The sequence below is a fragment of the Sinohyriopsis cumingii genome, chromosome 7 (assembly GCF_028554795.1).
Source record: "Sinohyriopsis cumingii isolate HCF-2022 chromosome 7, ASM2855479v2, whole genome shotgun sequence".
Classification (NCBI taxonomy): domain Eukaryota; kingdom Metazoa; phylum Mollusca; class Bivalvia; order Unionida; family Unionidae; genus Sinohyriopsis; species Sinohyriopsis cumingii.
In genome coordinates this window covers 114,521,288-114,538,314 of record NC_142967.1, presented here as the reverse complement: position 1 = coordinate 114,538,314, position 17,027 = coordinate 114,521,288, and the positions used below count along the sequence as shown (strand labels likewise).

General features: G+C 36.6%; 1 protein-coding gene across 1 annotated transcript in view; it reads left to right on the top strand.

Annotated features, from left to right (window-relative positions):
* LOC149795964 (B-cell receptor CD22-like) overlaps positions 1–16,951 on the top strand; it is a 32,273-nt gene extending 15,322 nt beyond the window's left edge. The window contains exons 5-7 of the mRNA XM_089963904.1: positions 11,998–12,270; positions 13,615–13,911; positions 16,932–16,951. Of these exons, the coding sequence (XP_089820030.1) occupies positions 11,998–12,270; positions 13,615–13,911; positions 16,932–16,951 (590 nt within the window). The remainder of the gene's footprint in view (positions 1–11,997; positions 12,271–13,614; positions 13,912–16,931) is intronic.
* Positions 16,952–17,027: the final 76 nt, after the last annotated feature.

Sequence of the window (17,027 nt, the reverse complement as noted above, 5' to 3'; positions counted from 1 at the left end):
AGTATGGGAGGTGTTGGTCGCAATCAGTTTGCCACTCTTCGACGGACGTAAATCTCACGATGTCTAGCACTCTGTTAATCCTTTCTATCACACCGTTGCTCCACACATGGTACGGACAAGTTCTATTTTTCTCGAGTTCACGGAGATGACACATGTCACGAAAGACTCTCGAATTGACGTCATTCATCCGTATGAATCTATCTTGGCACACCAAAAGGTGTGACGACTTTCTCTCCTGTCATTGTATCTTCCTGGTAAGGCATTGGTGATATTTCAGTTCATTTAATAAAGTATGTAGCGATAACTAGAATGTAAATGTTACCATTTGCGATCTCCAGAAGTGGTATTAAGATGTCAGTGGATGTAGGTTCAATCGGAAACCGCGTCGTATCAAGCTGAAAAAATGGAGCACGCCTTTCATGTCCTCGAGACTTTTGCTTTGCACTTCTATGGCACCATAGTCGAAAAGCTTACTGAAGTGCAACTAAGAAATAAGCTTTTGCAATTTTCGTAAAGAGTTTTCAAAATGCCCAGGAATCTTCTAATGGGCTTGAATCTTAATATCTCCACCCTCGTGCGATTCCCCACTTCGACAGAGTATATCATTCTTTATCTCTAGCTGCTCCCATTGCCTCTATATGCGTTTCACCAAAGATCCGTATATTGCAACTTCATTCCATAGTGGTCACTGATTGTTTTCAGCTCAGCTTCCAAAAATTACTACATCCTGGTCTGATATATTAGCCTAAGCAAACTTCTTGTTACCACATGACGCATGGCAAATGAGTCGCAACACTCCGTTCTATCTCTGTCGCCGGATAATTGCTGTTTGTATGGGGTTTGAAAAGTTCTATGGGGTTCTGAAAAGTTGTCTGAGTCAAGATGTAATCTTTAGGGAGGATGCCAAATTTGAAGCTGATACTGTGGCAGGGTTTGAATCCGCTATTCAAATTGATGTTTGTGTGTTCTTGGAATGATGTAACCACTTCAGAGATCTGTGGTATGTCCTGATCACAAACCTCCTTCCATACAAGTAGTCATTGCTAAATTACAAAAGAATGCCATGGTCACTAACTGCTTTCTTGTGGCTTTCGTTAGCGATCAGCCAGCATAGTCTTCAACCGTCTCGGATCTCTATCCATTGTGTACTTGCGACAGGACAGATCCAAGTCCACTGTCAAGAATAAAGGGTTTTGCAGTGTCTCGGAAGCTAAAACATGGCGGGTCGTCTTTCGTCTCTTAAACTCGTCGATGAAGCCGCAAAGTTATGTCTGCGAAGTCGGTATTTTACAGTCGACCACGGCGGACACTTTGTCTGTATCTGAACGTATCTGCTCCTTCGGCACAGCATACCCAAAGTACTTGATGTATTTTGCTAACAAACGACTTTTCTTGGGCTTGAACTTTAGCCCATCTTTCAGCGTCCTGTCAAAGACCTGCCGAAAACCATCCACCTCTTCTTTGAACGTTCGTCTAAAAATTATTATGTCGATGAGGTACAACCGTGACCTATTTCGTCAGCTCCAACATTTGTTGCTGCCTTTATTCTAATCATGATGTTATTACTGGGCAGAAACCCCGCTGGTATGTCATTTACCTCCTTGTCGCTGTAGCTTGGCTCTACCAAATGGCTCTATCTCGATAGCTAGCTATATCTCGTCGTTAAGGGTCTCTCCTTTTGAATCTTTAATATCATGTAATAAATATTCAAGGGCATTAATGAGCTGTGCATTTGAGAGAGTTGTCTTCTGGACCACCGACTAGATTGTAGAGTTGTAGTTGCGGTTCGACAATGCTTGAAGATCGACAGAGAGACAAATAGAAGCCAAAACATAAACGAAGATTTATTTTAGTTACTATCTGTATTCTTCCTTGGCCGTACTAACACTATTATCGGTCTTCTTGAAAAAGCCTTATAGCGTATCTATCAACGAAAGATCCAATCCATGCCTTCTTTTTAACTCTTTGGTCTTTCCTTATATTGTTCAGTGAACTATGGCTTGCTCTGTCTGTGATGTTTATACTGCTTTGCTCGCAACGTTACGTTTTCACACATACACGCATCATACCACACTATGATTTGTGTGTATAACTATATATATATATATATATATATATATATATATATATATATATATATATATATATATATATATATATATATATATGCATGCAATATACTGACTACGAATAGTGCAAAACTAGTATCTAACTACTTGAGCGTTTTCGACTCTTAATGAGTTTTTCCGAAAGCAAATACAAACCATAGAGAAGAGGAACAAATAAAACAGAAATACAAATCGTATGGTTGATTGATTGATTGATCTTATTTCTAACGGCGCATCAGCACTGTGAGGCTATTTAGCGCCAAACAAAATGTTATATGTATAATCTTTTAAAAATTATGATAAGTCTCATATCGACCAGCGATATTAAAATAAAAATATTTGAAATTAAAACGGTAAGATAGTAACGGTGAAAAATAAAGTTTCCCGATCAATGGGGGATGTAAATGTTGTATGTCAATGAAAAATGATGAAAAGTTATTAAAAAGGGACGGTATATATATTGCATAAAACTACACAAGGTGAAAGCATAAAAGTTAGAGTTTAGAGTAAATATTTACTGCTTTCAGGAACTCTATAATACGAGTGATGTTTATAGTATCAAAAGTTCTTTCATGTCATGCACTGTGTAATAACGATCGTGCGTAGGTTGCAGGTCAAAACACTCTATTATAAAGTGCTTAACAGTGAATGGTTCATTGCAAGAAATGCACTTTGGTGGGTCTTCACCTTTTAGTATGTTGGAGTAGGTGATATAAGTATGACCAATTCGGATTCTTGAAATGACTACCTCCTCCCTACGCACGGTTCTATAGGAAGGAGTCCATTCTCCTAGAGTTGGCTTGATTGCATGAAGTTCGTTATTCACGGCATCATTCCATGATGCCTGAAACTTCTGACGAAAGAACTTTCTGATGCAAGGTTTAAAATCAGTATACGGTATTTTAAAATCAGATGGTTCTTGAGTAAGGGTCATTTTAGAAGCGCGATCTGCTTTTTCGTTACCTTTAATACCAATATGGCTAGGTAACCAACAATATATTACATTGTGGGAGACACTCAGCTCGGTATTTTTGACGAGTATGCTTTTCAATAATGGGTTCTCCAGTTTTCTATTGTGCAGTGACTGGAGTACTGATAGCGAGTCGGAGAAGATGATACTGTTTAAAATATGTTTCTTTTCTATATGTTGCAGAGGAAGTTCTATTGCTCTGATTTCGGCTGTAAAAATTGATGTTCCGTTTGGTAAGCGAATTTGCGTTGTGTGATTTCCACAAACAAAGGCTGCAGCAGCCTTTTCCTCATCCTTTGATCCACCAGTGTAAATTCTTGTGTAGTTTTTAAATTCGGTGAAGAGTTCATGGTAAGATTTGTGGAAGACAAGGGTTTGTTACGGATTTTTTTCCATCGTGTAGCGTAAAAAGTAATTTTGGTTGTTTAATTAGCCAGGGTGGGGTTTCAGAGATAGACGTTTTTTGAATTGTAGAAAGATCTATATTTGTAGTGTCAAGGCTGGATGATATTCTAATGCCAAAGGAAGGTATGGCGTTTGGTTTATTGTCGTATAAAGTTTTGTATTTGGGTTGAGAAACAGCCGAAAAAGCAGGATTCAGAGGGTTTGATTTTAATTTGAGAGCATACTGTGCGGAAAGCATTTCTCTACGATGCGATAACGGTGGTTCGTTCGCTCCAGCTAGAAGGCTTTCACACGGGGATGTTTCAAATGCTCCCAGAGCCAGTCTTATTCCTTGATGATGAATTGGATCAAGCATTTTAAGATACGACTTTCGGGCTGAACCATACAGAACGCAACCATAGTCTAGTTTGGAGCGAATACATGTTCTATATAAATTCAGGATGACTTTTCTATCAGCACCCCAGTCAGTGTGAGCTACTACTTTAAGTAGATCAAGTGCTTTTAAGCATTTGGCTTTCAAGTTTTTTAGGTGTGGAATAAAAGTCAGTTTTCTGTCAAAGATAATACCCCAAAAATTTGTTTCCTCAACAACTGGAATAGGTGTTCCGTCCAGCATGAGTTTAGTTTCATCGTGGTGTCGTCGGAATTGACAGAAATGCATGCATACCTTTTTTGATTTCGAGAATTTGAAGCCGTTCGTACTAGCCCAATTTTGAATCTTGTTGATATTTTGCTGTAGTTGTCTTTCAATTGTATGCATGTGCTTTGACCGATAACATATGAGAAAATCATCAACATATAGTGAGCAATCCACACCAGGAGTCAAACACTTGGTGATGTTATTAATTTTGATATTGAAAAGTGTCACAGATAAAATACTGCCCTGGGGCACACCCATCTCTTGCTCGTGCAAATCTGAGAGAGTAGAGCCCACTCGTACCTTGAATTCTCTGTCTGAGAGGAAGTTGGATATGATAGAGGGCAGACGGCCTTTCAGACCTAGATCGTGCAGGTCTTTTAGTATCCCGTACTTCCATGTTGTGTCATAGGCCTTTTCTAAATCAAAGAAAACCGCTACTAAATGTTCTTCCTTGATAAATGCATCGCGAATGAATATTTCTAGTCTAACCAGATGATTGTTGTGCTCCGTCCATAACGAAAGCCACTTTGGAAAGGGGATATTAAATTGTTAATTTCCAGGTACCATACAAGCCGAGAATCGATCATTCGTTCCATTGTTTTGCACATGCAGCTTGTGAGTACAATAGGTCGATAGTTGGTAGGATCTTCGCTATCTTTACCGGGTTTGGGAACTGGTATTACTCTTGCTTCTTTCCATAGTTTAGGTAGATTACCAGTAATCCTTAAATCATTGAAGAGTTTCAAAAGATATGTTAAAGATGATTCTGGAAGATGTTTTAAAAACTGGTAATGTATTTTGTCAGGCCCAGCGGAAGTATCATGGGCCTTGTCTAAAGCCTCCATAAGTTCTGATAGTGAAAACAGTTGATTGTAGCTTTTCGAGTTGTTGGATGTGAATTTTAAAAGTTACTTTTCTTTTTGAGTTTTCAATTTTTGAAAGGCTTCGAAATAATTAGATGATGAGGAATTTTTAGAGAATGTATCAGCAAGAACATTTGCTATGTCACGTTTTGAGGTAAAATTGTTATTGTTCAGTTTTAGATGTCGAAAAGAATTGAGTTTTAACTTTCGGTTTATATTGCGGATCGTGTCCCAAACTTTCTTAATTGAGGAACGAGAGTTTAAAGAGGAAACATATTTCTTCCATGATGCTCGTTTACTTTCTTTGATTGTGCGGCGAGCTTTGCCCGGAGAATACGATATTTACTGAAATTCTCGGGCGTCGGATGATTGTTAAATTTTTTCAAGGCTTCTCGGCGTTGCCGTATGGCTTCCTTACATTATTTAGTGAGCCAAGCTTTTAGGGTTCTTTTACAGTATGTTGAGGACTTGGGGATAGATTATTCTGCAATGTCGGTTAAAATAGATGTAAAATGCTGAATGGGGTCGTTAACGTTGAAAACTGTTTCCTCATTCAGCCTAGTTTTACAGAGTGTTTCAAACTTGGCCCAGTCGGCCTTTTTTAAATTCCATTGTGGAATTACTTCATCAATTGTAGAGTTATGATCTACAAGGGAGATTGGGAAGTGATCGCTGCTGTGAAGGTCATCAGCGACCTTCCATTCATAGTCCAAAAGCAGCGAAGGAGAACAAATTGTCAAATCGATGCATGTGTATGTACCCGTGTCTGGGTGTAAGTATGTCAGTGTTTTGGTGTTATATAGACACAGATCGTGTCTAGAGATAAAGTCTTCAACTTTGTGACCTCTGTCACTTATATGATTTGATCCCCATAAAACGTTATGGGCATTAAAATCCCCGAGTAAAACAAAGGGTGCGGGAAGCTGTTGAACAAGATTGTCGAGTTTGTTTGGTACTAGGTCAGTGTTTGGTGGTAAGTAAATAGAGCAAAATGTAATCACTCGATGTTGAGTGACGCTTACAGCAATGGCTTGTAAATTGGTGTTTAAATGGATGAAGCTATGAGGGGCTTTGATGTTCACAATAACAGAGACTCCTCCTGAGGCCCTGTCAACATTCTGTGAGTAGGTGTTATACAGGGAGGAGTTTTTAAGTGTGATGTTCTCCGTATCTTTCAAAAATGTTTCCTGAAGACATAATACTGCAGGATCATGTTCGTTTAAAACCAGAAGAATATCATTGTAATTTGCTTTAAGTCCTAGACAGTTCCATTGTATGATGGTGTTCTTCATTACCCTTTTAAATTAAAGATTGTGGACCTAGGTTAGACCTTTCGCGGAGGCAATTTGTGTGGTTATTTCTCTACAGGAAGTACGGGGGTGAATTTTTTGTTGTTAGGTCTGCTGCTACCTTGAGCGCATGATGCAGATTCTTCTGCATCTATGCTCTCAGTGTCTCCAGACCTGTTATAGAGTTTGATGGGGTCATCTGACCCCTTTTTGTTGTCTATTTCCGTGTGACTTTTTTGACTTTTCGGTGATTTCGGTGGTTGGGTATTGAATGTAGTTTGTGTAGATGCCGTGTTTTTCTGTGCTTGGTAATGGGGGGGGGGGGTATTAGTGTTTGTTGTTGAATCGGGTAGATCTGTCTGTGTTTGAGCGTCCTTCGTTGTTTTAGGATTGCTCTTCACTACAGTGGAGAAAGATGGGCAAGGATGGGCTGTTTTCGCCTGTACAAGTGTTCTGGCTTCTGGGTAGGGAATATTATTTGTGTATTTTACCCGCTGAATTTCCTTCTCCTGTTTCCAGGTATCGGAATCCTTGGAATTTGCGTGGTGCTCTTTTCCACAGTTGACACAATGCGGAGTTGCTCTACAGTCAGCTTCCTGATGAGACTTTTCTCCGCATCGGCCACATATTTGGCTTTTAGAGCAGCGGTCTTCGTGATGGCCGAATTTTTGACACGTATAACATCGAAGGGGGTTGGGAATGTAGATCTCAACCTTCACTTGCAAGAAGCCAACTTTGCCACTTTGGGTACTGTTGGCTTGTTGAAGGTGAGTACAGTGGTGTTGGTGTCCTGTAGGTTGTTATTACGTTTAATACGTATTCTGCGTACTGCAGTGACATCTTCATTTTTCATTCCTTCAATGATATCAGTGTCGCTGACTCCAGCCAAGTCGCGTCAACGAATAACACCACTGGACGTATTCAGTGTGGTGTGATCGAATGAGGTCACTGGAATATCGAAGAAAATTTTTATTTTCTTGATATTGTCTGTCTGACCTCGTCGTTCACACACCACAAGAAGGCAACCCGATTTCATTTTTTTGACACTCTTTGGTGTTCCAATCAAACATGTAATGGTTTTCTCGATCACAAACGGAGAAAGTGAAGTAAGCGGTTTCGTGGCATCTTTTGATTGTATGACCATGAAGCGTGGAAATGACTCCACACTACATGGTTCGTCATCTGAGTCAGATAAAGTTTTCGTACGTTTATTTTGATTTTTTTGGAAACATCCATTTTGGCTAAATTAAAATTCAGCACCCGTGCTCCCCGCCCACCAAGGAGCCCAACATGGGGACACTTTTCAAGTGCCAGGGATACGCAGATGCCATACTCAGTTGATAAAATACCTTTGATTGACCCTGAAGTCGCCAATTCTAGGGTCGGTAAAATTACCCCCCGATTGACTCGTTAAGCCATCGCCTTCTAGGAAATCTTCTAAGACTTAGTAAAGGCAAAGATAAAGGAAAAGTCTATAGGGGCAACGATGGTATCAAGAGAGATACAAGGAGAAAGATAAGGTAGGTGAGAGAGTAAATGAAGACTTCCTAGGGCTCGGCGTGACCAGCCGATTTGTCGAGACCTGGTCCATCCCGACCACCCGTCTAAGAGAAGTAGAGGCCAAGTAGTGTATTGCATTGGAAAGCCTCTGCTCAACTACCAGGATCCTTTCCTCCCCCGACACGGGACGCAACCCACGGCAAACAGGTTGCCTCTACTTAGTCGCCTTTTACGACACGTAGCGAGGCACGTCGGGCTAATTCTACGCAGGGGGCCAAATCATACGGTGAATAACAATCATTTCAAGTGCACTGGATCCAGCAAGGGATTACGTGTGTCAGAGACTTTAAAGAATCTTTTTCAAAGACAAATACAAAACATAAACAAGACAAACAATTTTAAAAAAACAACTGAAAAACGGTTACCTTTGCGAAACTTTACGTTGTTTTTTTTCTTCAGGAATTTAACCTTTTAACTCTTATGTGTCATGTAGTTTATTTCAGACTGTTGCTAATACTGGAACATATCAGTATTGACCTAGAAATTGATGAGCCATAACGACATCTATTATTGTATTTTACATTTATGTACGCGCGGATTATACCCCGGATATTTCATTTTTATAGGAGTAATACTCTATTAAACAAATTTAGAGATTTATTTAAAAGAAAATTTGTCGGCTGCAAAAACAACCATGCACAGATAAAATTATCTTTTGCAGCCGATACATTTTTTGTCCGCAGTGATAAGCACAATAAGTATTGAAATTACAAAAGATTACGTAAACATTTCAATTGTTTTCTTCAACTTGGCTGATAATAATGTACAATAGTTTATATCGACCTACAAATGATGAACAATATTACCATCTGACTGCAATTGTATATCGGTGTGACCGTAAACTAGATCCTGGATATTACATATTTTAATCAGTAGCAACAGGTGTATGATTGACTATTGAGCAAAATGAATGTGTAGTGTATACCTAATTTGCATTACTTGCTAGTTTATCCTCTATGATTATATGTTATATTTATATTTGCATTGTATATTTGGCCTTGTCCAAACTTAGTTTCACAGTCTACCTGACTAGGACATTGCTTTTCTAAACAACTCAATACATAGCTAGTATTTCTCTGTTAGCATAGATTAAATATAAAGATCAGTATCAATAGAGATAAATATCAATGTTCCTCTAAATCGGAGTGTACGATTTGGAGTAAAATAAACTGGTTTACCTGATGTTTTTTCATCCGCTTCATTATAATATTAGTCATTGAGTTTGTCTTGATGAAAATTTTTGATATTCTTTAAATTAACTCATGACCCTCATCCTGGTTCTATTATTGTGTTTTAGGTTTTGATATAATGTTTTTACTTAATGAATTACCCATTCTTGCATTATCATCTTCAGCAGAATCGGTCCTATTGTGTTCAGTGTTAAATTTAGGTTGACGTATTTATTCACTATTCTATTCACTTAAATTACAAAGTGCTCAATAATTTTTGTGGACTGGAACATTCATTTGGAAATATAGTGAATTCAGTCAAATACATCTTGGATTAGAATATTGTGATAATCTAAAGACTATTGGCAAATCACTACACTCTAAACAACTAGCAGATTAGCATGTTACAAACTGTAAAAGCGCATTCAATATTGGAACTTATTTGGAATACATGTGGAATTTAATTGGAACTCTATTTGTACTTGTGATAGAACGTGTTTGACTATTTGGGTTTGAATTCAATATGATGTATTCTCTTTTTAAATTTTAATTTTTTTACTCTAGAAAACAAACTTATTTGTGAAATTTACAAAACGTGATTTTGGTATTTTCATTAACATTGTTTAAGACAATAGAGTCGAACAAAATAATAATTAAAAAAAAATATGTCCTGCCTGTCAACAGATAATGATTTCATTTACCTGTATATAGGCTTCTTAGTTGAAGCGACTTCGTTTCAGTGAGACTTCTTTTCATTCCTGGTTTCCAAACTCCAGTTGGGGTTGTGAGCAGTTGCTATTAGTGTCACATTACTGAGGGTATGGTCAAAAGAAAAGAAATATTCTGCACTTCATTCCGTCTGATTTATCATTCAATCAGATATGTGAAGAATTATTTTGCACTTCGTTCCGTCTGATTTATCATTCAAACAGATACGTGAAGAGTTATTCTGCACTTCATTCCGTCTGATTTGTCATTCAGTCAGATATGTGAAGAATTATTCTGCACTTCATTCCGTCTGATTTATCATTCAATCAGATAGGTGAAAAATTATTTTGCACTTCATTCCGTCTGATTTATCATTCAATCAGATATGTGAAGAATTATTCTGCACTTCATTCTACATTTCATTCCGTCTGATTTATCATTCAATCAGATATGTGAAGAATTATTCTGCACTTCGTTCCGTCTGATTTATCATTCAAACAGATATGTGAAGAATTATTCTGCACTTCATTCCGTCTGATTTATCATTCAATCAGATATGTGAAGAATTATTCTGCACTTCATTCCGTCTGATTTATCATTCAATCAGATATGTGAAGAATTATTCTGCACTTCATTCCGTCTGATTTATCATTCAATCAGATATGTAAAGAATTATTCTGCACTTCATTCCGTCTGATTTATCATTCAATCAGGTATGTGAAAAATTATTCTGCACTTCCTTCCGTCTGATTTATCATTCAATCAGATATGTGAAAAATTATTCTGCACTTCATTCCGTCTGATTTATCATTCGAACAGATACGTGAAGAATTATTCTGCACTTCGTTCCCTCTGATTTATCATTCAATCAGATATGTGAAGAATTATTCTGCACTTCATTCTGCATTTCATTCCGTCTGATTTATCATTCAATCAGATATGTGAAGAATTATTCTACACTTCGTTCCGTCTGATTTATCATTCAATCAGATGTGTGAAGATCTATAGCTTTTAAGTTTTTAGGACATTTGACATTTATCCTGACCTACCACGCTGATAATCAAAATGTAGATAAAATCACCCAAAAATACTGGACAATTGGGGAATCTTGTACACACTAACGTTAATCCTCCGGAGCAAACCAGTAATGGCCTACTTCAAATCAAAAGCCTCAAAGACATCGTCGTAAGAAAGAAGGTAATGCAAACCACAAGACAAGACCACCCTAGCAAATATGGTCGCTGTGGGTGATAAAAGGTATATAATAAGTCAAAATAAAATAGAGGCCAGCACAGAATTCCAGTTGCAGAGCCGTACTCGAATGTGGCAATATCATTATTTAAGTTTAAAGTTCAGAGGTAGATGAGTTGTCAGCAGAAAGGAGATCACGAAAATGCAACCAAAATGTAACCAAGACAGAAAATGCACTAACGCAAGCCTTTCCGTTAAACTGACGTTTATTCTTAGACAGAAAATTAAATCGCACTTTGACGCCCTATTGTAAGATGGTTTGATATGACTGTCAGTAAAGATCTTAAGCTGTTCCAGCAAGTACATGTTACTTCATATGTATGGGAAAATATGACGAGTGTGTTTTAACTGAATAATACTGCATGACATTTGGAGTGCAGTATTAGTAAAAAAGAACGAGTTCATATTTTCTCAAAGAAATGCAGCAACTTTTATAATATTTTGATTTTGTTTTCCTATCTAAGGTTTAATTATAAAGGAATGCTCCACAAGAAACAAAGTAATTAAAGGTATGCTGTACTTTAAAAAACAATACACAACCGTCGATTCATGCATGTGTTCATTTCTACTATTAAGACTTGTTATATATGTTCATTTCTACTATTAAGACTTGTTATATATGTTCATTTCTACTATTAAGACTTCTTATATATGTGTTTCGTCTATGTCTTATATCCAATGACTTCCATTGATATGTACAAGTTTCATAGTTTCACATTTTCAAAAAACATTAGAGCTTCACTAATCATTTGGGAAATCATAAAAGTATCCAAAAACAGACATCAGTAATAGAAAAGTAACAAGAAAATGACAATATAATAATCCAATAGGTATTACCGACTGAGTACGCCTCATAGTTCCTGACACTCATTACCTTTCCGATGTCTACCCTTTTAACTACAAGATTGTAGCAATATATACCTTCTAATTTTTAGGATACAGACTATAATCTATTATAAAATACCTCACAACCCGTGGTGTAAATATAGCCTTTTCATTTTTTTTAAAGAGAATTACTTTCTATATATTTACAGACGGTCCAGGTAACAGCACCAGTCTTAGCACTCATTTATCGTTTTATACAGTGGAAGAAGGCTCCAAAGCAATGGATATAGTCTGCAAGGCCACGTGTAATCCAAATTGTTCCTATGATTGGCAACGACACAACATGACGATAACGAACACAAGCACTCTTGTACTGGGTGATGTCAAGAGAAATAATACTGGACTATATACTTGCACAGCTTACAACACATTTCTAGGGGAGACGGGGAAATCAACTGTATCATTGAAAGTGATTATAAAATGTATGTTTCAAAACAATCCTCACATCCTCGTATTCTAATGTGTTGTTGTGAATCTCCATGAATTTACCGTTAATGATAGTATAATGAATACTACAAGTTGTTCCATAAATGATGAATGGTTATTTGAAAATAAATCAGAATATGTTATTGACAATTGATATTTTGTGAAGTATGAGAAAGTCGAACAGTGAACGAAATTAAATGGATAAAGTTAACTTGTACACTTTTACAGTAAAATACAATTTTACGAGAAACATCTGCGATTGCAATTCAAACTTATTTTGTAGCAGGACATTGGCATAAATGTGTGGACCCTCATTGCACAAACACTAACATATGCGATTCATTTTCTTTACCTTAATAGGTATGTTTATAATATAAAGTTTATTTTATAAAGTTTCTCATTGCCTAATTGAATTTTTTCTTAAGCCAGTAAAGAAATGCATGATTGAAAACTCGCCAAATGAATGTCATCGAAGAGTTATTGCTGATTCACATGAACTGCAAATAATAGAATACGAACATTCTATATAAGAGAAGATACAAATATTTCAGTCTTAAGTTCCAATCAATTTTTGAAAATGAAGTTTCATCAAAACACCTTTCTGTGTTGGGAAATATATTGTAAAAGTGCATTTTGAAACTTCTAACTAGTACAAAATTTATTTTTTCTACACATCAACATTATAAATCATGTTGTAATAATCTCATGATGTGCCAATCTATAAGTAATATTTCAAGGATGAGCTTTTGGATATGAACAACAACGCCAAGTAAGTTGCAATAATTGACTGACAATCTCTAATGATACTGAGAATGAAATAGTAGTCTGCTTTTGATGGGTACCATTTCCAATAATGCCGAAATTTACATTAATGTACTCGTGCTGATAAATCAGAAACACTATCTGCATTGCCAGTGATATCTTTCAATTTCCTAGCTCTATGATGTTCATATATGCATCAGGAATATTTATGTTCAATATCATTGTTTGAACTTTATTAGTAATGAATGTGTTACTTTACCACATTATTGATATATGTTTATAATATGTCTTTAGACACTGACATGTCTCAATGGAATATAGACACGGGGCTTGCAACAATGTCAGGGTGCCTGAGCATGCACGAAAACACCGCTTCTCTGAAGACTAACTTAAGCTGAAGACGCCTACATGAGATAAATCATTGCAGAAGTAACTTGTTCTTTGACGTCTAAGAGCACAAAAACCCAGTTTGTATTACTACTGTTCAATATATGATTCAATCATGATTTGAAATTAAGCATTTTTATATATTCTTATGGAAAAACAATGACGTGAAGCAATATTGTTTTAATTTGCAGACGCCCCAAATGTAATGATTAAATTACATGGGTCAGCCATACCTAATACATCTGCAACGTTGGAATGTACACCACAGGGAGAACCACCACAGTACACATTTCACGAATGGATCCATACGGTAGGAGAGACAGAGATTAGGAGACTGAATGGAACCCTTACGGGAAATACCTCCACCATCACCTTGTCAAACATCAGCATCCAAGATCTGGGACTATATTCATGCACTGTAGAGAATTCTGTCACTGGTCTCAATGGACAGCTAAGCCAAACGGCTTATACTTATGTATATATTCAAGGTAAGGAGTTTTATTTGCACATTCCTCTCATAAGAAAAATGTGTTCGATGAATAATGAAGCGATGATAATAAATAGGTTTATATCTAGTTTGTTTTTAAATCTCAAATAATGCTATTATAGCAAACAAATATAACAATGGTAACTGTCTCATTGGATTTTTATTTGCTGCTCCCATCATCCACTTATTCAGTTTGAATGAAACCATCTGAAGACATGTTTCGGAAGGTTTCTTATTTAGCTTGTCTGGTTTATCAAAGCTAAGACGAAGCAATCAATATAGCAACAAGTTGGACTATGAGCCTACAAACTGATCTGTATACACAAAACATGTACACTTTAATGTCACGTGATGAAAAGCACATCTCAGTCTCCTCGAGACTAATATTTTGTATAATTCAAATTTCAAATTTCCTTTTGTTCGTTTCCGAAAAGAGATTAATTCCAATTCCATAAGATATCGTAGCTTAGTTGTACGCAAAAAGATTATTTTACTTGCCATTAGCAGGAATATATTAAATTGCTTGGATCAGTGTATGAATTGTAGGGTTATCTTGCTGAAATATCGTGTCATCATTGATGAAAAGAAGGGAAACCGGTAGTATGTCTCAGTTTTTTCGCAAACACAGTTTAATATGGCTTTAAAACGAATTTGAACAATGTTGTGCAATATATATATATGTAATTTATAAGAACGAAGAAAGAATAGCAGAACTAGGGTAATTGACCTATCAAATTCCTTTCCTTAACATATTAAGTAGTCGAAAAAGGTAAGCAAGCATCAAGGTTGGTCTCAAGGGGAATACTAATGTCGGGAACAAAAACGTATTCGAGACGAAACAATTTGACCTTTGATTACATAGGGTAGATTTCGGAAAGCCAAACTGTGTCAAACATTTAATATGGACTTTTGCCAAGGTTTTAATTTAGCTTTTTCTCAAACGAATAGCCTCTGAAAATCTCATGGAAGGATACAATGCGTTCAACAGTTATTATTTTCCTAAATGGTTTGCCAAATGTAGGGATAGGTTGCAAACGAGTCTTACATATGTTCTCATTGTGGTTTCCTATCATTTGACAAGTATGACAAAATCTACAGTATTGAGAAACATAACTTTTATTTTTTGGCCAATACAATTATAATAAATCTAGCGATAAGTCTTATTAACTCCTAAATAACCAACCTAGGCAGTTTCATGGGAAAGATTAAACATTTCTTATCGATATGACTTTGAAACAAACATTTAAAAGCTCACTGACCACGCGTCAGCGGCGCATACCGACTGTAATCTCCACTTTATCATATGGATCTCCAATGTACACAAAATAACCAATTGAAACTTGTGTATCTTCAGTTTTGCTAATAGCTCCTGAAACAAACAGGAGATGTTAGGATCTTGTTTCTCTTTGATGAACAGTGATCTTCGTATGTCAACTTGACTAGAATTGAGAACATGAGTATGACAAAGGGAATCACTGTAATCAATTCCCTTAATTGATAAATACCAAGAACAAATGTGACCTGATAAAATCTGACCAATAAATGTGCCAGTTCTAGGAACAATTTTCTGAATAACATTATTCTCAAAATCTGGTTTTGCTATAGTTTTGATAGCAGAACGGACGGACAGGGTAAGCATGATATGAATCAAAGGTTTCCTTTGCAATAGGACCAACACGACGTGTCAGTTACAAGCGCATTACCACATACTTATCGCCAGCGAAGTCATGCTAACCTATAAATCAAACACGTTCATTGCGAAACGAATTCACTGTTTCAACTGTACATGTCCTGAGACTAAGTGTGATGACAAACTTGGAGAGAAACCTTAATGTAGGAATATTCTACTTCCTGAATATGAACACCAACACTAGAAGAAGATTTCGTGGAGAAAGATACATTAGATGCTCTTAATCACACAAGACTAACGTAAGTCAAAGGTCTATTAATATTTTAATAGGGATAGGCTTGGCATAATCACCATTAAATGCTATATAACCGTTTGACTTACATTTTTCATAATTCTCCATGCGTCCACCTTTTGTTCAGGCAGAAAGTGTAGATATTACTATGGATGTCATTCGGGCGCTGTTCAGCTAATGTAAGTTGTCTAAGGTTATCATAGTCCTTATGAATCTTTTAATTGACCGGCACCTTTCAAACAGTCATTCTTTTCCCCACGTAAATTCGGCAACGGTATTATTCGTTGTTTTTCTACAATTCTTAAAGATTTTGTCGCCATGACTTAGGTACCAACTCATGGTCCTGAAGGACCTATCCGTTAACCACATTATAATCAGCACCGTGTTCTACCGAGGGTAAAGTATAGATATATATATATGTCTGTCTGTCTATATATCTACATATCTATCTATCTATATATGCGTTTTACGTTCACTCTCTTCTTTGTCCCTCTGCTTCTCCCTTTTTTCGCTCGGACATTGTATTTCAATCCCTTAATTTGTTATTTGCATCCTCTCCTCTTCCGTCATATATATTCTCTCTCTCACTCTCTCTCTCTCTCTCTGACTTTGAATCTCTCTGGCTGTCTAACTCTTCTCTGTCTCTCTCTGCCTCTTTCCCTTTGGTTCAGGTATTCCGTCATACTTTCTGAAGCCGATGCTTTCTAAACTCTATTTGATTTGTTAACTGCAATTCGTTTACTTTTCTATCTGACTCAGATATTTATACAAAATTGCTAATCAAACCCAAGGCTATTTGATTAAAATGAAACATTTGGAACAAAATATTTGTATTTCTTGATCGCTAGAGAACGCTTGCCTTCAAAAGATCATAATCTCAGGCCTGCTCAGGCAACTCGTCCGTTTTCTAGGACATTAACCCTTCCTGAGCACGATTAAACACAAAGATCCCCACATTAGATGACATTGTGAAAACTTGTTATTTCGCTACTTATTTCACAAACATGTGAAATCGAAATAACAGGAACTAAGAAAACTCGGAAAGAACGTGAATTCAAATATAAAAATCAATTTTTTATTTCTGTAAAATATTTTTCAGAATTTCCTATCCCTAGATGAATGCCCCAATGTTCTCTTACATCTCTACGGCCTTAAAATATGTATCGGAAAAGAGAGAAAGGCACGTTTTGTCTAA